Source organism: Anas platyrhynchos, chromosome 23 (genome assembly GCF_047663525.1).
Source record: "Anas platyrhynchos isolate ZD024472 breed Pekin duck chromosome 23, IASCAAS_PekinDuck_T2T, whole genome shotgun sequence".
Classification (NCBI taxonomy): domain Eukaryota; kingdom Metazoa; phylum Chordata; class Aves; order Anseriformes; family Anatidae; genus Anas; species Anas platyrhynchos.
Window position 1 is genome coordinate 743,040 of NC_092609.1, and position 26,186 is coordinate 769,225.

General features: G+C 60.2%; 4 protein-coding genes across 7 annotated transcripts; 3 read left to right on the plus strand and 1 right to left on the minus strand.

Moving 5' to 3' along the window:
• The first annotated feature begins 773 nt into the window (after positions 1-773).
• On the plus strand, positions 774-7,828 carry LOC101797744 (G protein-coupled receptor kinase 5). Of its 2 annotated transcripts, XM_038166834.2 has the most exons (16): positions 774-973; positions 3,750-3,845; positions 4,033-4,145; positions 4,377-4,454; positions 4,565-4,665; positions 4,768-4,860; positions 4,952-5,015; positions 5,087-5,227; positions 5,293-5,483; positions 5,574-5,611; positions 5,775-5,864; positions 5,951-6,159; positions 6,238-6,375; positions 6,460-6,597; positions 6,676-6,807; positions 6,897-7,828. In XM_038166834.2, the coding sequence occupies exons 1-16, from the start codon at positions 922-924 to the stop codon at positions 7,014-7,016; spliced, it is 1,794 nt and encodes a 597-aa protein (XP_038022762.2). In that variant the 5' UTR covers positions 774-921; the 3' UTR covers positions 7,017-7,828. The 2 variants fall into 2 exon arrangements, with proteins under 2 accessions (XP_038022762.2, XP_038022764.2); XM_038166836.2 differs by lacking the exons at positions 774-973; positions 3,750-3,845; positions 4,033-4,145; ... (1 more) ...; positions 4,565-4,665; positions 4,952-5,015 and having other exon boundaries at positions 4,839-4,860.
• Positions 7,829-7,976: 148 nt separating this feature from the next.
• On the plus strand, positions 7,977-13,208 carry STAR (steroidogenic acute regulatory protein). 2 transcript variants are annotated; one of them, XM_038166838.2, is made up of 9 exons: positions 7,977-8,372; positions 8,769-8,839; positions 9,556-9,706; positions 10,192-10,305; positions 10,572-10,699; positions 10,777-10,935; positions 11,268-11,452; positions 11,667-11,760; positions 11,851-13,208. In XM_038166838.2, the coding sequence occupies exons 3-9, from the start codon at positions 9,643-9,645 to the stop codon at positions 11,956-11,958; spliced, it is 852 nt and encodes a 283-aa protein (XP_038022766.2). In that variant the 5' UTR covers positions 7,977-8,372; positions 8,769-8,839; positions 9,556-9,642; the 3' UTR covers positions 11,959-13,208. The 2 variants fall into 2 exon arrangements, with proteins under 2 accessions (XP_038022766.2, XP_027299335.2); XM_027443534.3 differs by having other exon boundaries at positions 9,560-9,706.
• On the minus strand, positions 12,668-21,765 carry ASH2L (ASH2 like, histone lysine methyltransferase complex subunit). 2 transcript variants are annotated; one of them, XM_038166831.2, is made up of 17 exons: positions 21,608-21,765; positions 21,432-21,501; positions 20,780-20,925; positions 19,899-19,987; positions 19,539-19,633; positions 19,302-19,397; positions 18,966-19,061; positions 18,751-18,826; positions 18,058-18,075; positions 16,602-16,695; positions 16,032-16,249; positions 15,777-15,944; positions 15,212-15,405; positions 14,694-14,786; positions 14,268-14,366; positions 13,877-13,936; positions 12,668-13,357 (listed from the first exon to the last, which is right to left on the minus strand). In XM_038166831.2, exons 1-17 carry the CDS (start codon positions 21,730-21,732, stop codon positions 13,250-13,252), a joined length of 1,845 nt encoding a protein of 614 aa, XP_038022759.1. In that variant the 5' UTR covers positions 21,733-21,765; the 3' UTR covers positions 12,668-13,249. The 2 variants fall into 2 exon arrangements, with proteins under 2 accessions (XP_038022759.1, XP_038022760.1); XM_038166832.2 differs by lacking the exon at positions 18,058-18,075.
• A 219-nt stretch (positions 21,766-21,984) lies between these two features.
• Positions 21,985-26,162, plus strand: NODAL (nodal growth differentiation factor). Its single transcript, XM_038167134.2, has 3 exons — positions 21,985-22,854; positions 23,347-24,134; positions 24,245-26,162. Exons 1-3 carry the CDS (start codon positions 22,683-22,685, stop codon positions 24,395-24,397), a joined length of 1,113 nt encoding a protein of 370 aa, XP_038023062.2. The 5' UTR covers positions 21,985-22,682; the 3' UTR covers positions 24,398-26,162.
• Positions 26,163-26,186: the final 24 nt, after the last annotated feature.

Sequence of the window (26,186 nt, forward strand, 5' to 3'; positions counted from 1 at the left end):
CTTCCTCCCGAGGCATCTCCAAAATTCGGTGCCTTGGTGGAGCTGGCACAGCTCGGGCAGGTAGGAGAGGTGGGGGTCGAGCTGAGTTGGGTGTTTTTGGGTGCCGGGGGGTAAGGCAGCGCCCCCCCCCCACACCGGGTTTTGGGCAGCAGCCGGGAGCTCTGAGGGTAGGGAGAAGCAAAGCTGGGGGGCGAGGGGAGCCGAGCTGGTTCCTTCCCCCTGCGAGGCTGAAACGCTCCGTGGGGAGGGTGCCCGAGTGCTGCTGGGGGGGGGGACCTGGGGGTGCAGATTTCTCCCAAACTCGCTGCTTCCTCTGTGAGGGGGGTGGGCGCTGGCACAAAGGGGGCTGGAGAAGCCACCAGCATCGAAGGGGCTGGGGCTGGGTCCGGCCGCTCTCGGGCAGCCCCCCCGGGGCCGTTTGCGCCCCGGGGCCGTGGCCGCGCTCCGAGGGCTGCAGGGGGAGCTCGGCCCGAGGGAAGGCGCAGACACGGAAACGCCGAGGGCGGGGGGAGAAGAAAACAAACCCGGAGGCGCCGCGGGGCTCCCGGGGCTCGGCTCGGGGACGGCACCGGCCGGGGGGGCGTCGGGGTCCGTGGCACCGACCCCGGTCCCGGTGCCGCGGGGGGGTCGCCGTGCCCGGAGGGGAGGGAATTTGGGGCAGGGGCGCGAGGGCTACGCAGCCCCCGGGGGGGGGTCCCCGAGCTGCGGTGCCGGGAGGAGCCCCGGTGCCGGGGAGGGGGGGGGGTCCCGGGGGGGGGGCGGCGCTGCCCTTACATAAGGCGTGACGCCAAGGGGCGGCCCGTGACGTCACGGCCGTGACGCAGCCCGGGGGCGGCGGGAGGGGCCCGGCCCGCCCCGTGCCGCCGGGGCCGGGGCTGGAGCTCGGGGGCTCCGCCGCCCCCTGCCGCCCCCCGCCGCGCCATGGAGCTGGAGAACATCGTGGCCAACACCGTGCTGCTGAAGGCCCGCGAAGGTAGCGAGGGGCGAGCCCGGACCCCCCCCCGTACCCCCCCCCGTGTCCCCCCGGTCCCTCCCGGTCCCCCCCGGCCCCGTCCCGGCCCCCTCGGGTCCCCCCCGCCCCGCCCCGGTCCGGCCCCTCCGCTCCGCTCCGGCCGGGGGGAGGCGGCGGCGGGGCCGGGGGCGCGTCCCGGTGCCCCCGGGCGGGGCGGCGGCGGCGGGGGGGGAGCCGCGTGTCCGTGTGTCCCGGGGCAGGGCTCTTGGAGGGGTCCGGTGCCCCCCACCGCTTCTTCCCGGTGTCCCCCCCCCAGGGCTCAGGGTCGGTCCGTCCGTCCGTCGGTCGCTCCGGGCCGGGAGCAGCGCAGGGGGCGGTGGGTACCCGAACCCCCCCCATCCGATTTGGGTCCCTTTGGGGGGGGCTGGCCCCAAACCCGGGGGGGCGAGGGCCGGGGCCGGGCCGGGTTGTTCCGTGCCGGGCTCGGCCCCCGGGGCGCACAACCGCCGCCGCCGCCGCCCTGGCTCGGCGCTGCCCGGTGCCGTCGGGTCTCGGGGGGGGGACACCGGGGGCTGCGCGCGGCGAGGCGGCGCCAGCGGCCCTGGGGGGCGGCTGCGAGCGGGGCTCGGCCCCTCGGGAGCGCCCCGGGTTCACGTCGGGGAAAGGCTCCGGGGGGCGGCTCCGGCGTCGGGCCGGGGGCTCCCACGGTGCTGGGGGGGGGGGAAATGGGGCCCCTGCGCCCCGGGGCTGGAAGGTGCCGGGGTCCCCTTGCCCCGCGCCTCCCCACACCCCGGGGGGGTTCGTCCCGGCAGCGATCAGCCGGTGGGATTGCTCCGACCCCCGGGTGGGCGCTGCTGGGGAGGGGGCTCGGAAGGATGGGGGCCCTGGGGGCATCTCTGCACCTCCAAAGGGATGGGGGCGGCTGCACCCCGGCTGTAGGTTGGGGTTGGCCTCGTGGCCCTGCTGCCACCGAGCGCAGCCGAATTCCCTGGGGGCTCCCAGCGCCAGGAGGAGTTCCTCTGAGCCGCAGGCTCGGCCGCCCGCGGAAGTGCCCGGGGTAAATAACCCAGGAGTTTGTAAGCAGCGAGGAGATAACAGGGCAGGGAGGAACTCCTTATGGCTCGCCCCGAGCCGGCGACGTCCTGCGAGCGGAGTCCCTCGGAGGAGGTCGGTGCCAAGGCGCAGAGGAGCAGCGACCCCGGGGGGCTGGGGCTGAGCCCCCTGCTCCTGGGGGTGCCGGGCAGAGGGGTGCCCGTGGTGGGACCCCAACCCCTTGGCAGGGGCTGGGAGCTGCGGGGCCTTGGGCACGGGGCTGTTTGGGGCTTTCCCTGCCGGCAGCTTTGTTGGTGTAACACAGCTCCCCGTGCGTACGCCTCGCCATGTGGTACGTGGGCTCCGTTCCGCAGGGGAGCAGTTTGATTTTGCTTTCGACAGCTTTTCGCGTGGCAGAGGTCAGCTCGGCAGCAGGGAGGCTCCTCGTGGGGTTTCTCGTGTGCCCGGCGCTGATTTCTCCTCTTATCTCTGCTGCCAGCTGGCGAGGTCCCCGTGCAGCGCTGGGGCCGGGCACCTCCACCCCGGGGCATCCCCGCTGAGCGGGCTGTGGGGAGCTTTGGGGCCACCTCGCCACCTGCCCGGCTGCTCCCTGGCCGTGTCCTGCAGGAGTTCGGGGCTGATCACAGCCCCTTGGGGCCACTTGCCCTGTTGGGAGCCGGGGTGGCCGTGCCCCGGTGCCGTCCTGTCGCTGTGGCCGTGGTTCTGTTGGATGTGGGGCTCTCCACGTGCACCCTGGCTGTCCCCAGTGCGTGTCCCCTCCTGATGCCCCCCTGCTGGACGCAGTCTGGGCTGCGCACACTGGCATGGCAGGTGTGCCCCATGCGGCCTTTCCCATTCAAAATGCACCCAAAACGTGTAAAATAACATAACTTCATTATGAGACGAGGCACGCGCACACTGCCCAGATCTTAGGGCGTTTTTCTCCCCTCCTGGCCCTGGCAGGATGGGGACAGAGCAGGGGGACCCTGCGGGGATGCGCTGGGTGCGCGGTGCCGGCTGCCCCCTTCCCGCTGGCTGACGCGGGGCGATTCCTGCCGGAGGAAGCGCGCTGATTCCTGCAGGAAGCTCTGCCCGGCCGCCTCCCCGGGGCCGCCGAAATGCCGGAGCCCGGCGCAGCGGCGTCCCGCCGGCTCGGCTCGGCGTCACCGGGGCGGGCGGCGCTGGCCGGCCACCAGCTGGGAGCCGCGCTGATGTCAGGTCCCTGCAGGGATGACTTCACGCGCCAAGTATCTGCCCGGGAGGAGCGGCTGCAGTGGGGCCGTGCTGCTGCCCCCTCCTCGTCCCCATCCCCGTCCCCATCGGGGACCGAGCGGGATCTGGCCGGGCGCTCGCAGGCCCCGCGCGCTGGGGAGAGAAGGAAACCAGATGTTTACGGCAGGGAGCCCGCGCGGGACGCGGCATTGTTCAGGGAGGAAGCCTGCGCCCCTCCGGGCCCTGCCCGCCCCACCGAGGTGGGCACGGGGCCCCAAACCGGGCAGGGGCCGGGAACAGGACCGGGGTTCTCTGCTGCGGTCAGAGCCCTGTCCCTGGGGTCAGGGTGCCCTCTCCGTGTCCCTGGTGGAGCCCGAAGTTTTGATTTTCCCACGTGAATTTAGATTTTGCGCGGCTTTTGCTAAGTGTGAGAGCAACGGGGCTTCGTGTCCCCCGAGTCTCCAGGGCGCAGCAGCAGCGGGACGAAGGGAAGACCCCAAAATGGTGCCTGTGCCCCCCAGCATCACCTCCTCTCCCTCCCATCCACCCGCAGGTGGCGGCGGCAAGCGCAAAGGCCGGAGCAAGAAGTGGAGGGAGATCCTGCGCTTCCCCCACATCAGCCAGTGCAACGAGCTGCGCCGAGGCCTGGGTGAGCTCCCGGGGGTGCGGGCGTTTTGGGGCTCGGCACGGAGCTGTCCTCAGCGAGGGAATGGGGGGGTGTCCCCAAAAGCAGCGGCACAACGCTGGGTCACCGCTGTGCCGGCTGAGCCAGGGGGCACGGTGTGAGGCCACGCTGGCACCGCATGGTGGTGGCACGTCCCCGCTGCCCCTTGCAGAGCCCGACTACGGCAGCCTGTGCGAGAAGCAGCCCATCGGGCGCCTGCTCTTCCGACAGTTCTGCGAGACGCGGCCGGAGCTCCTGCGCTGCATTCGCTTCCTGGACGCTGCGGTAAGGGGCTCGTGGGGGGGACCTGGGGGTGCTGCGGGGCTGGGAACGATGCCAGGAGGAGACCTCAGGTGCTGGGGAGTCAGAAGCAGGAGCATCACCAAACGGGCTGTGCTCCCCATTGCCGGGATGGTTGTGGGGTCGGTGGGTGCCTGCAGTGGGGTCGCTTGTCCCAGGGCTGCTCTGGGGTACTGGGGGCTCGGTGCTGCCCATCCCCAACGCCCTCCTCCCCAGGCGGACTACGAGCTGGCCCCGGATGAGAAGCGCAAGGAGATGGGTGAGGAGATCATCCGCAGGTTCCTGCACCAGGAGGTGAGCCCGGGGGGGGTCCCTGGAGCAGGACGGGCGAGCAGGGGCCAGGAGCGGGGCCGCGTGTCCCCCGCTGGCTGCGTGCCCACCCCAGCCCCGTCTGCTCCCCGCAGTCCCCCGATTACCTGCCCGAGATCAGCCAGGCGCACGTCAGCCGGTGCCTGGAGGAGCTGCAGAAAAGCCCCTGCAAAGAGCTCTTCAGCAGCTGCCTGCAGTGAGTCCCGGCCCCGCTGCACCCTCATCCCTCCGTCTTGGGGACCGGCCACGGGGTGGGCGTCCCCATGGGGGCTGCTGAGCGTCCCTGGTGTCCCCACAGCCCCCTGCGCCAGTACCTGAGCAGGGCGCCCTTCGCTGACTACCTGGACAGCATGTACTTCGACCGCTTCCTGCAGTGGAAGTACCTGGAGAGGTGAGAGGGGGGCACCCGGGGGGGTGAGGGGAACCCGGGGGGGGCGAGGGGCTGGCACCAAGCAGGGCTGACACATGGGGCCGTGTTGCAGGCAGTCGGTCACCAAGGACACGTTTCGGCAGTACCGGATCCTGGGCAAGGGCGGCTTTGGAGAGGTGCGGCCGGGGCGGGAGGGGGGCGCGGGGCTGGGTCCCCGGGGTGCTGACCCTGGTGCGCCCTGCCCCAGGTGTGCGCCTGCCAAGTGCGTGCCACGGGGAAGATGTACGCCTGCAAGAAGCTGGAGAAGAAGCGGATCAAGAAGCGGAAGGGGGAGGCGATGGCCCTGAACGAGAAGCAGATCCTGGAGAAGGTCAACAGCCGCTTCGTGGTGAGTGCGGCACCCCCGGGGTGCGGGGTGGCTCTGCGGGGCCGGGGGCTGACGGTGGCGCGCAGGTGAGCCTGGCCTACGCCTACGAGACCAAGGACGCGCTGTGCCTGGTGCTGACCATCATGAACGGCGGCGACCTCAAGTTCCACATCTACAACATGGGCAACCCGGGCTTCGAGGACGAGCGCGTGGTCTTCTACGCAGCCGAGATCTGCTGCGGCCTCCAGCACCTGCACCAGGAGGGCATCGTCTACAGGTGGGGGCGGCGGGGGGCACGCGGGGCTGGGTGGCCGGGGTGCTCCCTGCTGAGCCGTCCGTCTGTCTGTCTGTCTGTCTGTCCCCACAGGGACCTGAAGCCAGAGAACATCCTGCTGGATGATGATGGTGAGGAGGAGACCTGCGGGGTCGGGCTCTGCGCACGCTCCTGGTTTTGGGGCCGGGTCTCCGTGCGCCCCCATGGAGGCAACGTGGGGGCCCCCGGGTGTGTTTTTGGGGAGAGCGCACAGGGGCCATGGGATGGGGCCCCCCCAACCCCTCCCTGCCTCAGGCCACATCAGGATCTCCGACCTGGGGCTGGCGATCAAGATCCCCGAGGGCGAGACGATCCGGGGCCGCGTGGGCACCGTGGGCTACATGGGTGAGGTGTGGGGCCGTGGCGGGCACTTTGGGGCCGGTGGCTGTGCGTGGCCGCTGAGGGTGCGGGGTCGTGGCCATGCCTTGCAGCCCCCGAGGTGATCAACAACGAGCGCTACACCTTCAGCCCCGACTGGTGGGGCCTGGGCTGCCTGGTGTACGAGATGATCGCGGGGCAGTCTCCCTTCCGCGCCCGCAAGGAGCGGGTGAAGCGGGAGGAGGTGGAGAAGCGGGTGCAGGAGGAGCAGGAGCACTACTCGGATAAATTCAGCGAGGACGCCCGGGCCATCTGCACACTGGTGAGCTGGGGGCACGCCGGTCCCCGTGGGGCTGGGGGCTCTCCGCCACCCCTCTGACCGCCCGTCCCCCTTCCCCAGCTCCTGGCCAAGGACCCCCAGCAGCGGCTGGGCTGCGGGGCGGACGGGGCCGCCGAGGTGAAGCGCCATCCCTTCTTCAGGACCATCAACTTCAAGCGCCTGGAGGCCGGCATCACGAAGCCCTCCTTCGTGCCAGATGTAAGGCTCCAGGCCGTGCAGGTGCCGTGGGGCTGGAGGGGGGGTGGATGAGACCCCCAGCTGATGGCACTTTGGGCCCCCCAGCCCCGGGCCGTGTATTGCAAGGACGTGCTGGACATCGAGCAGTTCTCCACCGTGAAAGGCGTCAACCTGGACCAAGCCGACAACGATTTCTACGCCAAGTTTGCCACCGGCAGCGTCTCCATCCCCTGGCAGAACGAGGTGCGGGGGGGTCCCCATCGAACGGGGGGCTCAGCTCCAGCTCCATGACCCCGCTGAGCCCCCCTCTGCCCCCCCCAGATGATCGAGACCGAGTGCTTCAAGGACCTCAACGTCTTCGGACCCAACGGGACCCGCTCCCCGGACCTGGACTGGAGGCAGCTGCCCGAGCCCCCCAAGCGCAGCCTCCTGCAGCGCCTCTTCCGCCGCCACGTAAGCGCCGGGGTCCTGGGGCTGCCCCGCGGCTCCCCGTCCCCCTCATCTCACCGTCCGTCTGTCCCCCTGTCCCTCTGTCCCTCCAGCCGGCCGACTGCCCCATCGGTGCCCCCGTGCCGTCCCCGCAGCTGGCAGCCACGAACTCGCACCTCCCCGCGGCCGGCGCCGCCTGCCAAGCCCGGAGCACGGCACCGGCACCGTCCTGACCCTGCTCCTCCGTCCCCGGGGACCCCCCGAGTCCCCTCCTCACCCCCTCCTCGCCGTCTCAGGGCCACCTCGGACCAGGGCCGGGGTCTCGCAGAGGAGAGGTTGGGACAGAGACCACCAGGGGCTGGCGTGCGCGGTGGCCGAGGGGCGCAGGGGGGAAGCGGATCCAAGCCCTTCTCCCCCAGCCCCCCAGCTGCCTGTTTTTTGGGGGTCAGCACCTGCCGAGGGCACCCTGGGGGCTCCTCTCCCCCCACCCCAGGGCTGGGTGCAGGTGCCGTGAGCGGCAGCACCCATTTTTGCTGCGTTTGAGCCCGGGGCAGTGCCGGCCTTATCTTATCGCCAGCTCCGAGCGCGACCTCTGCGGGCGCGGGGGGGCCGCGGGTTTATCTGAGCTCTCCAAATAGAAACAAAGCAGCCTTGGAGCGGGGGGGCTGGGAGCACCCCGGGGTCCTGCACGGGCTGGGGATGTGGGGAGGGACCTTCTGGGGGGGGCACAGCCTCGTCCCCCCTTCCTTGAGCCACCGACGGCCGCCAGAATGTGAAACGGGCTCAGAAAAGGGAATTTTTGTGCAGGGGGCAGCAGCGCACGGGGTGGGGGGGTGCTGCCAATGTGGGGCTGGGCCCCACGGCACTGGGGGGGGGCCAGGACCCCGTGCAGAGCTGAGCCCCCCAGCAGAGACGTCCTTTATTTTTGTACGGTGCGCGGGGGGGGCCCCTCCATCCCCCCAGCTCCTGCGCCTCGGGTTTGCGTTCGGTTTGGGTTTTGTACATTTGTAAAGAGCTGTAAATATTTGTACGCTGAGCGCCTGGACCTGCGTTTTTAAGCAAAAAGCTGCGATCCGAGCCGCGTGGTGCCTGCGTGTGGTGGTCTCGGGGTGGGTGAGCGAAGCCCCCATCCCTGGGGTGGGGGGCACCCAAATGGTTGCTCAGGGGTGGCTGCCGTGCGGCTCAGCTCCCTTTTTCCTGCACCCCACGGGGGTTTGGGGAGGGTCTGGGTGCTTTTCCCAGCGCAGGATCCATCCCAACATCACCAGTTGGGGGCCTGGGCAGGTGGGGCTGTGGCTGGGGCCGAGTCCTGCGTGGGCAGAGCAGCTCTGCTCCTCCTGCCCCAACGGAGAGCTGCGGCGAGGTGGGTGCTGGGGGCAGCAGGCACAAAGCCCGGCCCCACTGCTCCCCTTCCCCGCTGCTCCCCTTCCCCCAGCACCCCAGGGGCTTTCCCATCCCGGTGCCTCTGGGGCGCGGGGGGCTGCGGGTCCCTCTCCCTCCCTGCAGGCTCTGCTGACCCGTGGCACGGCGACACCGTGGGACCCCCAGGGGACGTTTGGAGGAGATGGTGACCCGGCATCGGGGAGCTGGTGAGCAGCCCGGGGACATCCCCAATTTTCCAGGTCCCCCCCCCAAGGGCCCTTGGTGCCCTCCTGGCACAGCCCCGGAGCCGAAGGGGTGGCTCTGCCCGGGCTCTGTTTTGGCTCTTCTCAAAAACAAGAGCGCGTCCTTGTGCCGAGGCCTTGTGTGCGGCAGCGGCTGCTCAGGCTGGGATAACAACAGCCCCGGCTGCCTCCTGGCACGGGGGGCTCCCTGCACCCCCCGGAGGGGGCTGCTGCTCCCCAGTGCTGCTGCAGTAACCGGGGAGGGAGGCGCACGGCTTCTGGCTTCCTCCCAGTGCCACCAGTGCCTACATCCAGTTACACAAGCACAAGGTGCCTCGCGTGGCATGGGTGGAAAGCAAATTTGTTCGCTCCTGCGTGCAGGTGGTGGCCGTGTCCCACACGTGGTGATGGAGAGCGGCTGTCCTGGAGCAGCGGGGCCGTGCGCAGCGCAGGTAGGGGGGGACCAGCAGGGCCGACCGCCCCAGGGGCTCTGCGCAGGGCTCCCCGGGTGCCCCCAGCCCATCTCGGGGGGCTCGGGGTGTCCTTTGCTGGCGCAGCGAGCGGCTGACCTCCCCCTGGGCCAAGCTGTTGCAACAGCGAGGAGGAGGAAGGTCAGGTTCCCCGCAGGAGGGTGCAGGAGTTGACGTCAAAGGAAGCAGCTGGTGATTCACGGGGGCTCGCGAGCGCTCGTCTGCGGGGCCGTAACTCATCCCAGAAATGTCATTTCATCCTTGAGCGTTATCGCTGCTCCAACGTTGCCCACCCGCAGATAACCAGCCCTGGGGGGACCCGGAGCTGCCCCTCGGTGCGGGCAGGGGGCTCGGGGCTGCTTGGGGGCTCTGAGCTTGCTGGGCTGTGCCCGGCGTGGAGCTGCGGGGTGCCGGAGCCCGGGGGGCGCCTCCTGCTCCCCGCACAGACCCCTCAGCAGCAGTCCCACAAAATCTGGTCCCAGTAACGGGTGTGAGGTGCCCGTCCCGTGTCGGGGGGCTGGGTGCGGTGGGCTCTGTCCCATGGCCAGGGCTGGGTCTGGCTGCACGAGGCTGCGAGCGTGCGCCTGGTGCCCTGCCCATGGGCGACCTGCGGCCCCCGGCAGCTGTGCGGGGAGGGGGCTGGCCTTGGCCCCCGGGGCCCTGCCGTAAGTGACGGCTCTTATCTCCCTGCTGACAAGCCAGCATCCTTCAGCGGGCGTATTTAAGGCCGAGCATCCAGAGGGCTGGGGCAGAGGAGCTCTCGCCGTGCAGACGCCAGCCCCGAGATGCTGCCCGCCACCTTCAAGCTGTGCGCTGCCATCTCCTACCGACACCTGCGCAACATGACCGGTGAGGGCATGGGGGGCTGCGGTCCCTGGGTGGTGCATTTTGTTCCCCGGGACCCCTTTTTGCTGCTGGCTGTGTTTCTGGGGTTTGGGGGCTGATGGAGGAGGGCTGGGCACCGTTTCCAGCGTGGCTGTGCCTCCGCTCTTTGGGAGCGCTTTGGGAGCGCTCAGCCCGCTGCAGGCTTCTTGCTCTGGAGCCCCAGGAGGAGCAGCTGTAGCTGATGTCCCCTTGGCTGTCAGGATCTCGTGCTCGTGTTCCATTTCCTACAGCTTTTCCTGGGCACCTGCTCGTGCCGTCAGCTCCCTGGGCACAGCTTGGGCTCGGAGCAGAGCCCGCGCAGCTCCTGTCCTCCAGTGGCACGAGGGCAGCAAGCGGTGGCAGGGGGCGAAAGGAGTCGCACAGGGGGTTCTCAGTGCTGTATGCTTAAAGGAAAGAAGCACGGCCTGGCAAACGCCCCGCACGGCTCAGTGATGCCCTCTCTGCCCCAGGTCTCCGCCGACAAGCCGCGGTCGCCATCAGCCAGGAGCTGAGCCGGCTGGCCTGCCGCAGCGCGGGGCCCGGCGCGTGGATTAACCAGGTCCGCCGGAGGAGCTCCCTGCTCAGTAAGTGTCAGGCAGGGGGGGGACTCTGCCTCCTCCTGCTGCATTTTGGCCCCCAGGGGTCGGTGCTCGGGGTCTGGCTGGAGGGAAGCTGCTCGTGGGTGTGCTGAGCGCACGGCAAGCGCGGGCTGGGGGGGCTGAGCTGAGCTCCTGAGCCCCTGGGCACTGTGAAATCAATTTGGTGTAGATAAAGCTTATCTGGTATTAGGACTCTTAGCCTGCTGTAATGTTCTTACGCTCCCTCCTGGCTTTTGTCCGCCGCCTCCCAGGCTCGAGGCTGGAGGAGAAGCCCTTCAGCGAGGCGGAGATGTCCTACATCAAGCAAGGGGAGGAAGCCCTGCAGAAATCGCTCAGCATCCTCGGGGACCAGGAGGGCTGGAAGACGGAGACGGTGGTGGTGAGCTGTGCCGGGGTGGTCCTGCTGCGGGTGGGGGTCCCGTCCTGGTGGTGCTGACCCTGCCTTCCCCTCGGCAGGACAACGGAGACAAAGTGCTGAGCAAGGTGCTGCCTGACGTGGGCAAGGTGTTCCGCCTGGAGGTGGTGGTGGAGCAGCCCCTGGACGCGGTGTACAGCGAGCTGGTGGACAACATGGAGCAGATGGGAGACTGGAACCCCAGCGTCAAGGAGGTCAAGGTAGGGAGCGGGTGCCTGCACGGGGGGTGCCAGGCTCTGTTCCCACCCCCTCAGATCCATCCGCTGCTCCACGTGGCCTTACAGGGGCTGGGGAATCACTTTGCACATCACAGCGGGGGTTTTTCCACCTGTTCCTTGGGGATGGGTGTTTATTTTGGATGTTTCCCACTCCAGGCACTAAGCCTGTTTTGCAGGAACCACACAGCTTGTGTGCGGAGGGAGGGCTGTTGTTACCGATTCTGCAGGAAATGCACTTGCTCAAAAGCCAGCTTTTGGCTACCTGTAGCCCTTTTTTGCCATAAATGCCTCACATTACGATTTGTACCGTCCAGATTCTGCAGAAGATCGGAAAAGACACGGTGATCACCCACGAGAAGGCGGCTGCCACCCCCGGGAACATCGTAGGGCCGCGGGACTTTGTCAGCGTGCGCTGCGCCAAGCGGCGCGGCTCCACCTGCGTCCTGGCCGGCATGGCCACCACCTACGGGGCCATGCCAGAGCAGCAGGGCTTCGTGAGGTAACCGCCTCTTGTGCTCGCTTTGGAGTGCTTTGTGAACGTTAAATTCACATCCCAGCATGGGCTCAGCCTTGCTGTGGTGTGTTTCAGTAGCAAAGTGAGTTTTGTTTTGGGGAAGGCAGAAATTGCGAAGGAAATCCTAATTTATAAAGTGCTTCAGCGCTTTTTGAGGTTAAGTCAGAGGTTGGTTTTTCACACGCTGCTGCCCTTGTAGAGCTGAGAACGGTCCCACCTGCATGATCCTGCGCCCGGTGGCCGGCGACCCCTCGCAAACCAAGTTGATATGGCTGCTGAGCATCGACCTGAAGGTAAGCCCCACAGGGAACTATTTCCCCCTAAAAGCAAGAGTTATGTCTGTGGTGAGTCCCCCTAACAGGCTGCTGTCTGCTCCTCCCTAGGGCTGGCTGCCGAAGACGATCATCAACCAGGTTCTGTCCCAGACACAGGTGGATTTCGCCAACCACCTCCGGGAGCGCCTGGCCCGCACGGTGGCCGTGAGCTGCTGACTGCACCCAGCCCCGGGCAGCAGCTGCCCTCCTTGTGCACGGACTAGTATTTAATGCTTTGTTCAGGGGTAAAAGTAGGGATCTTGGTAATTAGGTAAGTCAGATGCAGTTTAACTCCAGCCTGTTCTAACAAGCCAGGCCTCTAATAGCAGACATTACTAATAAAGCTTTAACTAATTAGCTGGGAGCTCCCAGGAGCCTGATTTAGAAGGCGAGCCCAGCCAGCACAGGCTCTGAGTGCACGTGCAGGACAACCTGAAATTTTAGTCCCTTCAGGTATTGTGTTTGCACATACAGCATGTGCTGGCTTGGCCTTCTGCATCAGTTAACGCTTTATTAGTAATGTCTACTATTAAAGGCCTTGGCTAATTAGTTATTAGGGAGGTCCCAGGAGCCTGATTCAGAAGGCGGGGCCAGCCAGCACCTGCTCAGTGTGCAAACACGGGACTTAACCTAAAATTTATTCCCCTCCTTTCCCCCAGTGAAGCAGCTCTAACTTATTTGATTATAATTATGCATGTCTGTACAGGAAAACTATTTATTCAAAGCTCTGTAATGATGGTCATTGGCAGGAGTCCCTGTAAAGACAGTCAATGCTTTCATGCAGGTAGCTGGAGGAGAGCTTCAGATTTGAAGTAGCTACTTTGAGTTTACAGGTTACGAATGAAACTAGTTATCTAAACAGAAGAAAAATCACAAGACAAAAATGTAAGAGTTTAAAGAAAGGTTTATTTTTAAACTGGCTGCCAGTTTATGTAAAAAAAAAAATACAGTTTGGGCAGAAGCCCAAATTTCAGTCTTACATGCAGTAGTCTTGTTACAACACAATCCTTCTGGATGGAAGCTGTTTACAATTAGCCAAACACGGGTGAGCAGAAGTGTCAATGTTGCTTCTGCACGTATACAGACAGCAGGTAGGTCCAGCTGCAGCCTGCTCTCACTGCAAAGTGACTGTTACAACCCCAGTACATCAGGTGAGAAGTTATCTCAACACAATAGTTGCTTCTTCAGCTAGCTATGCCGTAAGTTACTGAAGACTCCGGGAGATGCTCACAAATAGCACGATACATACTAGACCTGCACTCACTTAGACTCCAGCAGAGGGGTAGCGCATGAATCTTCAGCAGGTAACAAATATACATACAAAACACCTGCCACCAAGAGCTGCATTGGCTTCATCGTGTTTGTTCATTGACAGATTGTTCTGAGTGATGCACCTTCTCCTAGAATAAAACCCACTTGATTTGATAGCCACCGTGTCCGTGGTCTGTTACAGCTGCACCTACTTCGTTTAAGGCTCCCAGGGTGGGCTTCGTCTCCCATCAACTTCTGTCTCTACGTGATAGAGAACATCTGCCAGCGTGTGTTCTACCACAGCACCCCAGCCCATGTCACTCATCTGCAAGGGGAACAAAAGGCAGTTAGCTCAATTCACGATACGCAGGCTCAGGACAGAGGGACAAGCCCTGCTGGCCACTGCTGTTTGTACAGCAGTTGGGGTAGTGCCACCCCTGCGCCTGTACTTGAGGACTGTGTTCCCCCTGAAAACAGTAGCAGAGATAAAAATACTGCAGTTTCCTTAAACAGCAAGTCAGGCCTCCTACTAAAAAGCTATCACAGGCAGAATCAGGGATTTATAGTCTGCATATGAAATATTTAATCAAAATGAAGGCTGTCTTTGTCAAGAGGCAAAAGTTATTCACTTTTTTTTTTAAAACGCTATTTGTCCTTCAAGATTTTTACATACATTCCTTTCAGCTGCAATATCAAGCTACAAGTGCAAAACCTGAAGAGGCTCAGATCCAGGCTTGCTATAAATCTACTCCTCCCCACCATAGCAAATTTTCAACCACATTTAGTGATAGCCCCAGGGTATTTAAACAAAGTAGGGGGGAACAGAAGTTCAGTCATTACTTACTGGCCGGTAAGTGATATCTCTGGGTGGGTACTTGAAATAGGGTCCAAAGTTTATAGAAACCTATAGAAGACATTTGCATTAGAAAAGTGAGGAAAAAAGAGATAGGAGTGTAAGAGGGTGAGGCCTGAAGAATTTTGCCTGAGCTTAACTGCACCCTGTGCAAGAACACGTGGACATACATCCTCCCACCAAAGGACAGAACTCACTCAGTGAAGTAAAGTTAAATCCCACATGTGAACAGCTGCATTGCTCTAGACTGCTTTTAATAAAACAGCTCCCCATCTTTACGCACTTAACTGGGCTTGCTTGACACCCTCCCAGCATGTCCACTCCATGCATTAATAAAACTATGGCTGGACGTAGGCATTATCTTTGACAGTACATTACTTACCGTGCAGCCTTTGTACAAAGAAATAGCAGGAAAATAAACGCCTTCAAAAATGTCTTTAAAAGCAACACCTTGGCTGACACCGTTCTTGAAGAATATTATCTGAAAAGTAAAATGAGAAGTTTTTTCCACTGATGCTGATGTTCAGGACCTTACTTGTAAGCCACAAAGTAATTGTCAAAAGGCAGCTTATCAGTGACTCCCCTTCTGCCTGATGCCAGACATTTTTAACATACTTAAGTGACAGCAAGAACACTACAGGCAAAGCATGCAGCTGGTTTGGTCAGTTCACTTGTATTCTTTTTGATGATCAGCCTCCCTTTGTGGCCGTTAAACAGAAGTGAGTAACACACAGAAAACCCAGTCCCAGCAGACTCACCACTCTTCAGTTCTGCATGCTTCCACTCCACCTCCCAGTGCTTAACTTACCTGGCTTCCAGGTGCTTGCTTTAGGCTCTTCTCTGCTTTGTCCACAAAGTCCTTCTCTTCAAAGTACAAGTAGCTTTTAAATTTGATCAAAGCCTGAAATATTAGGAAACACACACTTCAGAAATAATCCAAAAATCTGTTACCTACAGTGACATTAAAGAACGGCAGACCTACAGGAGCCCTGCTCTGGGATGGGTGTGCCTATTGTGCCAAGAGTACCCAAGAAGAGTGATTCACACAGCTCAAATATTTGAGAACCAGGAGGGGAAGAGTAGATGAAACAAGATGTGGGCGATCTCATTCAGCAGGGCACATGCAGCGTTCCCCTGCAGAGCCTCTGGGTGGGGGTATTTTGTTTTCTTGAAGTCAACACTTCAGACTTCCCTGCTGTGAAGCAGAGTGACACCCAGAGGTAGGCTGGGAAGGTCACACTCAAGGAGAGGAAAAATGAGGTTGCGCAAGCCGTTTCCCACTAGTCCCCACAGTCACCTCTTCAGTTAACGAAGCCCACATCTCACCTTATCTTTGTAAGTATCAGGCAGCGATTTGGCAGTCTCGGTATCTTCCGGAAGACTGATGTAAAAGCCCAGGATATCTCCCTGGCCATAGCCAGACGAATAGTGCTTCCCTATTGACTGATGAAACTTGGTTCCCTTCTTGCTGCGCCAGGAGTAACTGAACTTGTCGTATCCCAGAGGTGCCTGGAGGTTCCCTGCAGAAACCAATGCTTCTTGATCAACATTCAAATTGTATCAGGAACACTTCTATATGTACATCTCTCCATGTTTTGACCTAATAATTACATTCAGTTAATAAATACAACCGTCATTAGCACAAATACGGTGACTAAAGCTTTAAGCAAGGCCAAGCATGCAGCAGCATAAAGGATCTGCCAGTACTGCAGTTCTGAACAGCTCAGAGCACCTACAGAAAGAGTTTATCCCTTGGTAAAGCAGTGACAAACCAGTCAGGCTGAACACTACTTCCTCTTCTGAGGCTTAAATTACTGGGAAAAACAACAACAAAAAGAAGGAACTAGTTAGAAACCACTGCCTGCTACAAGTACTTGGTACAATTATTTACCCAGTGGCTGCGACCAGCCTAATCTGGCAGCTGTGTCCGGAGGCATCTCATCCATGGATATTTCAAAATACCACGCTCCTTTCCGCACTCCGTGTGAGGCTCGTACCATGGAATAGCCCTTCTCGCCGATGACAGTCAGTCTGTCATCCGAAATCTTCAGCTGAGGAGCTGCAGCAGATAAGAGCAGGTTCACAATTCATTTGTGATTTCTATACCACGTGGCTACACCACGTGTCTGATCAGCCAGCTGCGTACCTCGGTCATGCAGGGCCAGGAGGACTCGTTCGTAGAGGCAGGCTCTGTAGAGGTCCCCAGGAATTGGCTTCCCTGCCCAGCAGTCCAGCTCCAGCTTCTCTGGGTCAGGAGCGTGGGGGTCGGGCTCAGCCAAGATGTAACGATAGCCGTCTTTATTAAAGGGGTGCTCCAGAGGATAGCCATGGGGCGGTAGCCGCTGCGCAGAGAACAACGGGTCGCTGTGAAGCACAGAAACTACAGGTTGGCATCTCCAAGTGGCTGCAGTCCGGCGACAGGACAGCCCGGTACAACCTTACAGAGCAGTACCTGCAGTGTCACAGCCTACACAGCACTTTGCTCCCAAGAGAGCTGGCATGAAATGAGCACGTACTCAGCTACTTCAAATATTTCTAGCAGGTGACGCACAAAAACATCACAGGGTTATGGTGTGACTGCCCACAGATCTACTAAGGGCAGAGAGAGACAGATGGGAGGCAGACTGAGGCATCAAAACTGCAGCTGTCCCTCTGACCAACGTACGACTTGCTAAAGGTGCTCATCATTGTGTCACTCTGCCCTCTTTCCTCTTACCTTCTGGTTTTCTTGGCCGTTCCTGTGGTCCCTCCGTCCTGCTGCTTGCGTTTTGCTCCCCGTCCCTTCCCACTGCCTCCTGCAGCAATGCCCCCTTCAGAGAGAAATGACAGCATGGTAAGCAACCGGTGACCAGAGAGAGCCCGTGAGTGTGGAATCTCCATGAACAGAAGAGGCAGAAGCAGCCAAGTTCACATCTGTTCACTAGCTCGTGTGCCTTCTTCCACACAGCTATGCTGGAAACAAACTTCACCAAGCACAGAAACACCCAGAACTTTTTGTAGGTTCCAGTCAACTTGTCAAGTGTCATAATTTAGAGTGGAAGCGAAATGAGTTTTACCAATACAATGAACTCCACTCCAGTTTTTACGATAAGAATTATAAAAACCTTTTCTCTTGCAGAAAGATCTCCAGCCAGCAGCACTAGGTTCCTGCTTGAAAGCATTATTATTTGTTTTCATGGAGATTCCAGCCACACAATTCAAATTTTTTTCTGCAAAAGCAGCAGAAAACCCAACCTACAGCATACGCTATCTGACTGTAAGCAAAGCTGTCAGCCCAGTGACACACGATGCTGGAGAAACACTCTGACACCAATACCTGCACACGCAGTAAGCACTGCACTATGTATTTTAATCTATAAAATACAATACACTGAAGATTGGTAAAAAGGAAAAGCACTACAGGTGTTTCTCTTCAGTATTACCACAATTAGTACTATGCTTAAAGCACATGTCATTTCATGTTATGGCCCCCAACTTCTAGTGGTAAATAAAAGTGTTACAGGACAAGCTACGTGTCAAATTTTACCAAACTACTACCAGTATTAATATTTCAATATGCTAAATTGCGTACACGTTTTATCAGTACACTATTTCAAAAAGCATTACTACTGATTTACAAGGAAAACCAGAATTTCTCTGTACTGCAGATAAACACTTTTAAGAACCACAAACTGGGTTGAAACTAGAAACATTGCAAGCTTTGAATTATCAGCATTCCCCTTGCAGTGTGAGGGGCTCAGACCTCTGAAGGGTTACCATATTCTGCACACACGTGACGTGATCTAAACGGCACCTGCTGGCTTTAGTGCAGATACTGGGACTCCCCAGGTTGTCACCACGTATTTACCTAAGCAATCAAGATGTCATAGACTCATTTACAAATTTAAATCACAAAAGTATCAGGTTTAGACTGATAACACGGACTAAAAAATAAACTTAACTGAAAATAAAACTTTAAACTAGTCAGGCGGGGCAGAATATGATAAATTAAAAGCTTCTAATTGCTAAACATTACAAGGTGAAATTGTTGGTTTGTATTAAAATATTCTTGCAATCACATCAGGGCACGCTTTTTATTTTAAATTGAATATAGCTTCTAAGATAACTGAGCAAAAAAGCTTTCCAAACCACAATAATACTTAAGTTTTAGAAGCTGAAAGGTAAATATTCACCACCCAAAGAGGCTCCACCTGTAAGAACAGAAGTGGCACCACACATTTGAGAAACTTCCAATAGTTAAAGGAAAAAACAACCAGTGCACGAAACAGAGACAACGCAGCCTTAAATCCTATTTTAAAAAGCCCAAATCACCTCCTGCTAGGTAACAATTCAGCACATTTCACATGGAATGGTCCAAGGAAACGTCACCAGCTCTTAATACTACTACAGTAAGATTGCTAAAATTACTCGTAACGAGTTGGGGAAAGTTCTTTGCACAGCTGTCACCCCACAAAAAAGGAGTAACAGTAAAACACAAAGACTGATCAGAAGGAAACACATGACTTATACCTTCCCTCACTACTTGCAAATCTCCAGGGTGAGGAAAACAGGAAATCCGAGTAATAGAAGTATGCAAAATAAAACACTTATGTAAGGAAACCATGGAGCTCAGCTTTCTTGGGAGCACCTTGAAGTAGCTGGCCACCACGAAGAAGAAAGCTGAACCTTTACTGTAAGTTAATCTCTATAGAAAGGGATGGTGAGACTGGCTCGACGTGTTTCAAACATAATAAGCACGACCTCAGTCCACACAACAGTTTATCTGTTGCATCTCAGCTGATTTAACTGCACACATGCTAGGCTACAGGACTGGGAAAATGCAGCTTCAAACCAAATACTGGAAAAAGAAATAGTGAAGAACTTGCCGTTTAAGCTTCCACTTGTGGACACAGCGTTGTTCTGCTTCTGGTTGTCGTACGCAGGACCAATATTGGCAAGATCCTGAAAAAGGAAAGAAAGAAAGAGCTGAAGTACAGGCTCAGACAAACTTACAATTCCAAGTCCAAGCAGGGCACTAACACCCCTCCCTCCCTCCCTTCCCTCCCAACAGCACATCTTCCTTCCAGATCCAATTCCGTACTTGGTCCAGAAGTCCAAATTTTGGGTAGTCTTCTTCTGGATCTTTACTCCCTGGGTCCGGATGCTCTTTCACTAAGAACACATCCCTTTCTTTACACTGAAACAGAGAACAAGCGTAAGCCACACGGGATACATGATCACAGCAAATTCATTAACAAATGCTTAAGCCAAAACACGTACTATTAGTATGTCCTACCAGTACCAACTACATAAGCAGCTGCAGGAAGAAGCATTAGAATCTTCAGCGTTTAGCTCTAAGTCTAGACCTCAAACATGAACATCAGACAACTGTATCACTCACAGAAAATCCCCCGTGAACTTAACTCCAATTACGTACCATGGTTTTGACAATATTATTAGGCCAAGTCATTTTCCCAGGCCTCTGTCTTGTTGTCATACACTCCCAGTATTTATCAATAAACGGGATAATATCCTGTAAAAAAAAAAAAAGAAATCCTATCAACAGCAGTTAACAACACAAGTCTGAAAGTCACACTGCCCATATTTGTTTGAACTTGCTCTTCAGCGACATCGTAACTTACTTTGGTCTGTGATAATCTTCTAGCAGCCTTACCTTATCTTTTGAGAACATGGTTTTTGGGTGCTCATCTTGTGTCCTTGACTGCCACGTCAAGTTGGCCAGAGCACTAAGGCACATTTCCTTGAGATCTTAAAAACAAAGATACACCACAGCTAGGGTCAGGCTTCACGAGGAAGATCAAACACACGAGCACTCAGAGTGATAACAGAGCACAAAGCACCCGTGCTATCTCGAGTAATGACGAAACCACCACATCCCACCCCACCAGCAAACATCGAACAGATTTTCACCTTTACAAAGTTAGTGCCCAAATGGCAATCGCAGACTCTAGATAAAATGAAGTCTCTAGGATTATCCAGCACAAAGTTTCAATGAGCAAGCTTTTAGACTTACTTGCTTGTTTTCTTAAGAAATACGTGTTCCCACTGTGATGGCAAACATTGCAATGGAAACTGTAGTTGGTCATGAAAGGCAAACATGATCTGGAAAAGAGCACAGTTTGTAAGTTCTGGTGCATGCCTTACCTTCATCAGGTTAGGAAACCAATTACTCTCATGCTCTGACTACAAAAAGAACATCTTACAGGTTCCACAGTATTTTCATCAAATTGATTTTATCATGAGCAGTAACAAAAGCCACAAAACTCATTGGAAAACTGTAAGCAAACTGAGTGTCATCTTGTTTGAGACAAGTCCTGGAATTCACCCAGCAAAACCAGACCAACCCAGAAGCTCTAGCCATGGAGCCAAACCAAAGTCAACCAATTAAAATAAAGTGGAACTCTGGGGAACTTTTTAGGCACAAAATACACGGTCCTGGTCCTTGAGAATCCCACTCTATGTTTCCATTTTTTCTTACACAAACTAATCATCAATTTAGCCTCTGACAGACCTGGTAGCAACCCTTCAAAACTCATTGATTTGAGCACAAAAAGGATTTCTAACAGCACACTATTAATTAAAGCACTGCACAGAAATATGAAGGGTTAATGACTGCACACAACGCTGTGTTCAGACTGCCCATTAATGACGTTAATTTTTTAGCACATTAATGATGTTATTTTTTAGCTTCCTCCGGCTGCAGCTTCTGCACCGATTTCTCTTACTGAGCCCTGAGCAGCCTGTCACTGCTTACAAGGGGTGGACAAGGACAGCACAAGGTGAAACCCGCACATGATTTATGCAGACATTTTGCTTTTTTTAAAAAAGAATATGAGGCACAAATAAAAACAGACACCACAGCTTCACGCCCAGCCCTAAGCAGAGCTTACGCACGTGGTATCGATGCCAAACGTGTCTGCGGTGAACCACTTGGTGCAGATCCCGCACTGCAGCTCGATCTCCCCGAGCTGCCGCCCGTTCTCCTCGTCCACGGAGCCCGCCTGCGTGTCCAAGGCTTCTGAGGCATCGCCGGCACCTTCCTGCAAGCAGAGCACGGGGCTGAGAGCCTGACCCGGGCAGGCGGCGAAGGGCTGTGCAGGGGCTGCCAAACTGATAACTGGCAAGATAACGGATTTTGGGGGGAATATCTGTACCACCCCCCTCCCCGATATAAAGCCATGCTGCGAGTGAGCCTGAAATACTTTGTAGCTTGGGGTAAAAGTGATGACTGCAGGGATCACAGAGCCCCAAAACAGCTCCGATCGGAGGGGACCCCCGGGGATCACCCAGGCTGGGTCCCCCCGGGCGCAGGGTGGCATCCCGGGGGGGGGCTGGATATCTCCAATGGGGGCTCCGCAGCCTCTCTGGCATCCGGAACCGTAAGGAAATGCCCCTCACACGGCGACGGGACCCCGGGGGGCCCCTCACACCGGTTACAGGCCCCGTTAACACCCGTTAAGGGCCCCCCACACCCGTTATGCCCCCCCCTCACACCCCTGCCCCCCGTCCTGCCGTGGCCACCCCCCAAAACCGCCCCCCCCCGTACCAGGGGGTCCTTCCCGCTGCCGGACTCGGCCTCCAGCGCCGCGGCGACGTCCCCCGGCGCCGCCTCTGCCCTGAAAGGCACAAACGGGGCCTGAGCACGGGGCCTGCACCCCCGGCACCCCCCGGTACCGGTACCGGGATCCTCCGGTACCCCCCTCCCGGGGCCCGGTCCCGCACCCGCTGTCGCCGTCGGCAGCGCCGGGCTCGGGCGGTGCCGGGGTCTCTGCAGGGGGCGGCGGCTCCGGGGCCGCCTCCGCGCCCTCCCCGCCGGGCGCCGCCATCGCCGCCGCCGCCGCCGCCATGGCCGCCGCTCTCGCGAGGCCGCGGCGCTCTCGCGAGACTTGCCGCTTCTTCAAAGGGCGATGCCCGCGGTGGGGCCCACAGCGAGGGGGGCCGGCGGCGCCCCCTGCCGGCGGCGGGAGGGGAGGGCGGGGAAATAGGTGTGACGTCAGCGTGACGTCAGCGTGGCGGGGCGTGACGTCATGCAGGCAGCGGGAGAAGCCGGGCTCGGGGCTGGGGCTGAGCGGGGAGGGGGAAAAAAGGGGCTGGGCGCCTGCCGGCACCGCCCGGCAGCTCCTTTGGCTGGGGGGGCGCTCCTGGTGTCCCCCCAGTGTCCCCCTGGTGTCCCCGGGGTATCCCCGCGGTGTCCCCTCGTTGTCCCCGTTCACCCCCCGGTGTCCCTCCCGTGTCCCCAGGGTGTCCCCCGGTGCCCTGCTTCCCCCCCGGTGTCCCCCCTTGTCCCCCCGGTGTCCCCCTGCTATCCCCGTGTCCCCCCCGGGGTATCCCCGCGGTGTCCCCATCCCTCTCCCGTTGTCCCTCAGGTGTTCCCGGTGTGACCCCGGTGTCCCCACTTCCCCCCCGTGTCCCTGATTCCCCCCCGGTGTCCCCCCACGTACCCCTGGTGTCCCCCTGGTATCCCCGTGTCCTCCCCCGGGATGTCCCCGGGGTATCCCCGTTCCCCCCCCCACATCTCCCTGGGGTCCCCCCGATATCCCCGTGTCTCCCCCCGGGTTGTCCCCATGGGTATCCCCGCGGTGTCCCCGGGGTGCCCCCCGGTGTCCCCCCGGCTCCCGCACCCCCGGGAAGGGGCCGAAGGGCCGGGCGGGGGCACACCGGGGGCGGGCGGGGAAGGGACCGGGGGAGGGGACCGGGCGGGGAGGGGGCTGCGGGGGGCCGGGGGGGGCCGCGGCCGCTCGGGGCGGCGCTCGGGGCCGCCGTACAAATAGCGGGCGGCGGGCGGCCCGGGGCAGCCATGCGGCCCCCGCTGCGCTCCGCGCTGGCTCTCTGCGCCCTGCTCCTGCTCCGGGTGGGCTGCGCCCCCCGCGCCCCCCCGCGCTGCCCCCCGCTGATGCTGCAGCTCCTCCGCGCCCCCCCAGCCCCGCTCCGCGCCGCCGCCGCCGCCGCGCTCAGCATCGCCCCGCACGGTGAGGTCCCCCCCCCCGGTGCCTTTGCGCATCCCTGTCCCCAGACAGCGCCGTCCCCAAACTCTCCTATCCCGGGTCCGGCTCTGCCCCCGGTTGCCCCATCCCTGAGCATCCCTGTCCCCGGTTCTGTCACTGTCCCCCGGTGCCTTTGCGCGTCCCCGTCCCGACACCGCGCCATCCCCAGGCGCTCCTATCCCGGGACCGGCTCCGCTCCCAGGTGCCCAGTCCCAAGTGCCCCATCCCTGAGCATCCCCATCCCGGGACCGGCTCTGTCCCCGGTTGTCCCGTTGTCCCGTCCCTGAGCATCCCCATCCCAGCACCGCGCTGTCCCCTGGTACCTTTGCGCATCCCCATCCCCAGACAGCGCCATCCCAAACCTCTCCTGTCTGGCTCTGCCCCTGGGTGCCCTGTCCCTGAGCATCCCCATCCCCATCCCATCCCCACACACCCTGTCACCCCAGGGCCACCCTCACGTCCCCTCTCCTGCCGCAGGTTCCCGGCGGAACGGCTCCCGCTGGGCGCTCTCCTTCGACATGTCATCCCTGCGGGGCAGCCAGGAGGTCAGCCTGGCCCAGCTGCGCGTCCACCCCCCCGCGCTGCCCCCGGCCCCCAACCTCACCCTGGACGTCTTCCACAGCCGGCGGCAGTGCCCGTCCGGAGGGACCTGTCCTGGAGAGCTCTTTCTGGGCAGGTTTTCCGGCAGCCCCTCCGACAGCCAGGCTGCCTGGGAGGTGTTCGACCTCACCGGCACGCTCAGGTCCTGGCTCCACCAGGACGCGGCTCCTGGCAGCCCGGGGTCTGCGGAAATGGGGCTGTGGGAGGCAAGCGCGGTGCCTGCCCCGGCCACTACCACACTGAGCTTGTGGGACACGAGTGTCCTCGTCCCCGAGGAGCCAGCCATGCCCCAGGAGCTGGCGGACAGCGCCCTGCTGCTTGTCTTCTCCAAGGACAAGTCTCCAGGAGACCACAGCCTCATCAGGACGGTGGAGACCTCCAAGCACGTCATGCGCGACGGCGGCCCCAGGGGCTCGGGGAGCCGGCGGCACCGCAGGAACAGGAAGGAGAAGCAAAGGATCAAGGTGAGCGACGCTCCCGGCCCCGGGGAGGACACCAACGCCAAGTCCTTGTGCCGGAGGGTGGACATGATGGTGGATTTCGAGCAGACCGGCTGGGGCAGCTGGATCGTCTACCCCAAGAAGTACAACGCCTACCGGTGCGAGGGGCAGTGCCCGTCACCCGTGGATGAGACCTTCAAGCCCACCAACCATGCTTACATACAGGTAAGAGGGGTCCTGCTGCCCCCACTGCCCCCATTGCCCCGTGCTCCTGCTGCCCAGCCCGGCGGCACGGGGCATGGAGCTGAGGCCGTGCCCTTCCCGTGTCCCCGCAGAGCTTGCTGCAGCTCTACAAGCCCCACCAGGTGCCGTGCCCTGCCTGCTCGCCCATCAGGATGAGCCCCCTCTCCATGCTCTACTACGAGAAGGGCGAAATCGTCGTCCGCCACCACGAGGACATGGTCATCGAGGAGTGCGGCTGCAACTGAGGCGAGCTCCTCCCATGCTGGGGAGGGGACGGTGGGGTGTGTGCCCCCGAGGACTGGCTGCCAGCCACAAGCAGCACATGGATGGGGCATCTCTGAGCCCCCAACACCTCCAAGATCCTCGTGCCTGTGGGTTTGGGACACGAGAGAGGAGACAGCACCGAGACAGGACTGCGGGAGGTGGATGGTGGCGGGGGGGTGATGAGGGGAACGTCCCCTGGGGTGGCAGCACTGCGGGGCAGGGACAGACCCAGGCGATGCATGGGGAGGCTGCTGGGCTGGTGCTGCTCCTCTCGTGCTCGTGGAGCATCCCTCCTCGGTGTCGGTGCTGCCCTTGCACACCCCGAGCACTCCTGGTAGCCCAAGGCTCGCCCAGGGCCACCTGCAGCACCCACACCCGACCTCGCTCAGCACCCGAACAGCTGAGATTTGCAGCGTTCCCCCCGGGGTGGGCGTTTCTCTTACATTTCCTATTGTATTTCTGTGAAAACTCTACCAGATTTCTATTAAAAGTTTCTAATAAGAGCTCACATGGGTAAGCTGGGTGCCCCTGGATGTAACGCAGCCCTGAGGTCTGTCGGGGTACCTCTGAGCCCCCCCAGCCCTCCTGCCTGCCCTGGAAACCTCAGCTCACACGCTGCTTTCATCTGCACAGCCTCGTTCAAACCTTTTCAACCCCTCACTGGATGGGGCGGTAGGGAAAGGGCCGTGTTTGTACCATTCCTCAATAAATTATGTATTTAAGAAACGCCTGCTGCATGCTGCCTGCTTCCACCCCCTTATTGCTGCTGGGTGGTCTCTCAGGACGTCCCCCCCAGCCTCCAGCTGGGGTCTGGTGTGAGCAGCTGGGCGGCGAGCACTTGGCAGCCCCCTCCCGATGTGACCAACATGCCACTGGCCTTAAAACAAGGGGCTAAGGCCCCTGAACAGCAGCACCAGCCCAGCTGCGGGGTGCCCTGTTGGTACAAATGGACTTTCTGACCCCCCAGGAGTAACACACCCACACTGCCCCCCACCCCGGCCACCCTTGGGTGCTCTGGGCCACCCTGCCCGGCTGCCACGAGGAGAGCTGGGCTGCTCGTGCAGCTTCCCATGGGATGTTTGGGGCAGATCGGGGCACAGGGGGTGGATTTGGGAGCCCCCAGCACTAACACAGCACGCAGAGGGCGCCGGGCTTTGTAGAGCAAAGGGACCCCAAATAGAACATCAGGAAAAGATGTGACCCCGCTCCGGGGATGGTGAGGGTGCCGTTCCCACCCTGATCATGTAGATTTTGGGTTGCTCAAGAGCAACCGGGAAAGCACCTGCGGCCTTTGAAGCGAGGAGAGGGGCTAAGTGGATTTCCACCTTTATTTGCCCCTGGGAGATAAGGGCAGGGCATTCCCTAACAGCACTCATTTGGGGCAGGCAGCTCGCTTTTGGGGCACTGCTGCTGGGGGTCCCTGCCTGGGCAGTGCTGTGGGGCCGAGCGGGGGCCTGGGGCTGAGCCTGGCCCCCCCCCGTAAGACCCCCTTGCCCCGACTCCACATCCCCAGCCCGGCCTGATGGGCCCCAATCCACATCCCTGGCGGTGGATAAACAAATCTCGTCTGGTTCTCAGCCCCCTCGCCTCCCCACCAGCACCTCGCCCCCACAGCCGTCATTAGAGGGTCATTTGCGGGGGCTGTTAAACGCTGGGAGAGGGCGGCCCTGGTGCTAACCCCTGGCAGGGGGCAGACACCTGGGGAGCGGGGCTCTTTCTGAAATAAAACCCTTTTATTTTTATTTTATTATTTATTTTTTGTGCCTTTTC

What these genes read in the sequence shown, in the direction of transcription:
- ASH2L (XM_038166831.2), bottom strand. Translation starts at nt 21,732, where the DNA reads ATGGCGGCGGCGGCGGCGGCGATGGCGGCGCCCGGCGGGGAGGGCGCG. An exon ending in ACGTTTGGCATCGATACCAC is followed by an intron (nt 19,988 to 20,779) that starts GTGCGTAAGCTC and finishes GCTCTTTTCCAG; the next exon opens with ATCATGTTTGCCTTTCATGA. An exon ending in CTTTGTACAAAGGCTGCACG is followed by an intron (nt 13,937 to 14,267) that starts GTAAGTAATGTA and finishes TGTCTTCTATAG; the next exon opens with GTTTCTATAAACTTTGGACC.
- STAR (XM_038166838.2), top strand. Translation starts at nt 9,643, where the DNA reads ATGCTGCCCGCCACCTTCAAGCTGTGCGCTGCCATCTCCTACCGACAC. An exon ending in CCGGAGGAGCTCCCTGCTCA is followed by an intron (nt 10,306 to 10,571) that starts GTAAGTGTCAGG and finishes GCCGCCTCCCAG; the next exon opens with GCTCGAGGCTGGAGGAGAAG. An exon ending in CCAGCGTCAAGGAGGTCAAG is followed by an intron (nt 10,936 to 11,267) that starts GTAGGGAGCGGG and finishes TGTACCGTCCAG; the next exon opens with ATTCTGCAGAAGATCGGAAA.
- NODAL (XM_038167134.2), top strand. Translation starts at nt 22,683, where the DNA reads ATGCGGCCCCCGCTGCGCTCCGCGCTGGCTCTCTGCGCCCTGCTCCTG. An exon ending in GCTCAGCATCGCCCCGCACG is followed by an intron (nt 22,855 to 23,346) that starts GTGAGGTCCCCC and finishes CTCCTGCCGCAG; the next exon opens with GTTCCCGGCGGAACGGCTCC. An exon ending in CCAACCATGCTTACATACAG is followed by an intron (nt 24,135 to 24,244) that starts GTAAGAGGGGTC and finishes GTGTCCCCGCAG; the next exon opens with AGCTTGCTGCAGCTCTACAA.
- LOC101797744 (XM_038166834.2), top strand. Translation starts at nt 922, where the DNA reads ATGGAGCTGGAGAACATCGTGGCCAACACCGTGCTGCTGAAGGCCCGC. An exon ending in TTCGCTTCCTGGACGCTGCG is followed by an intron (nt 4,146 to 4,376) that starts GTAAGGGGCTCG and finishes CCTCCTCCCCAG; the next exon opens with GCGGACTACGAGCTGGCCCC. An exon ending in AGGTCAACAGCCGCTTCGTG is followed by an intron (nt 5,228 to 5,292) that starts GTGAGTGCGGCA and finishes GGTGGCGCGCAG; the next exon opens with GTGAGCCTGGCCTACGCCTA.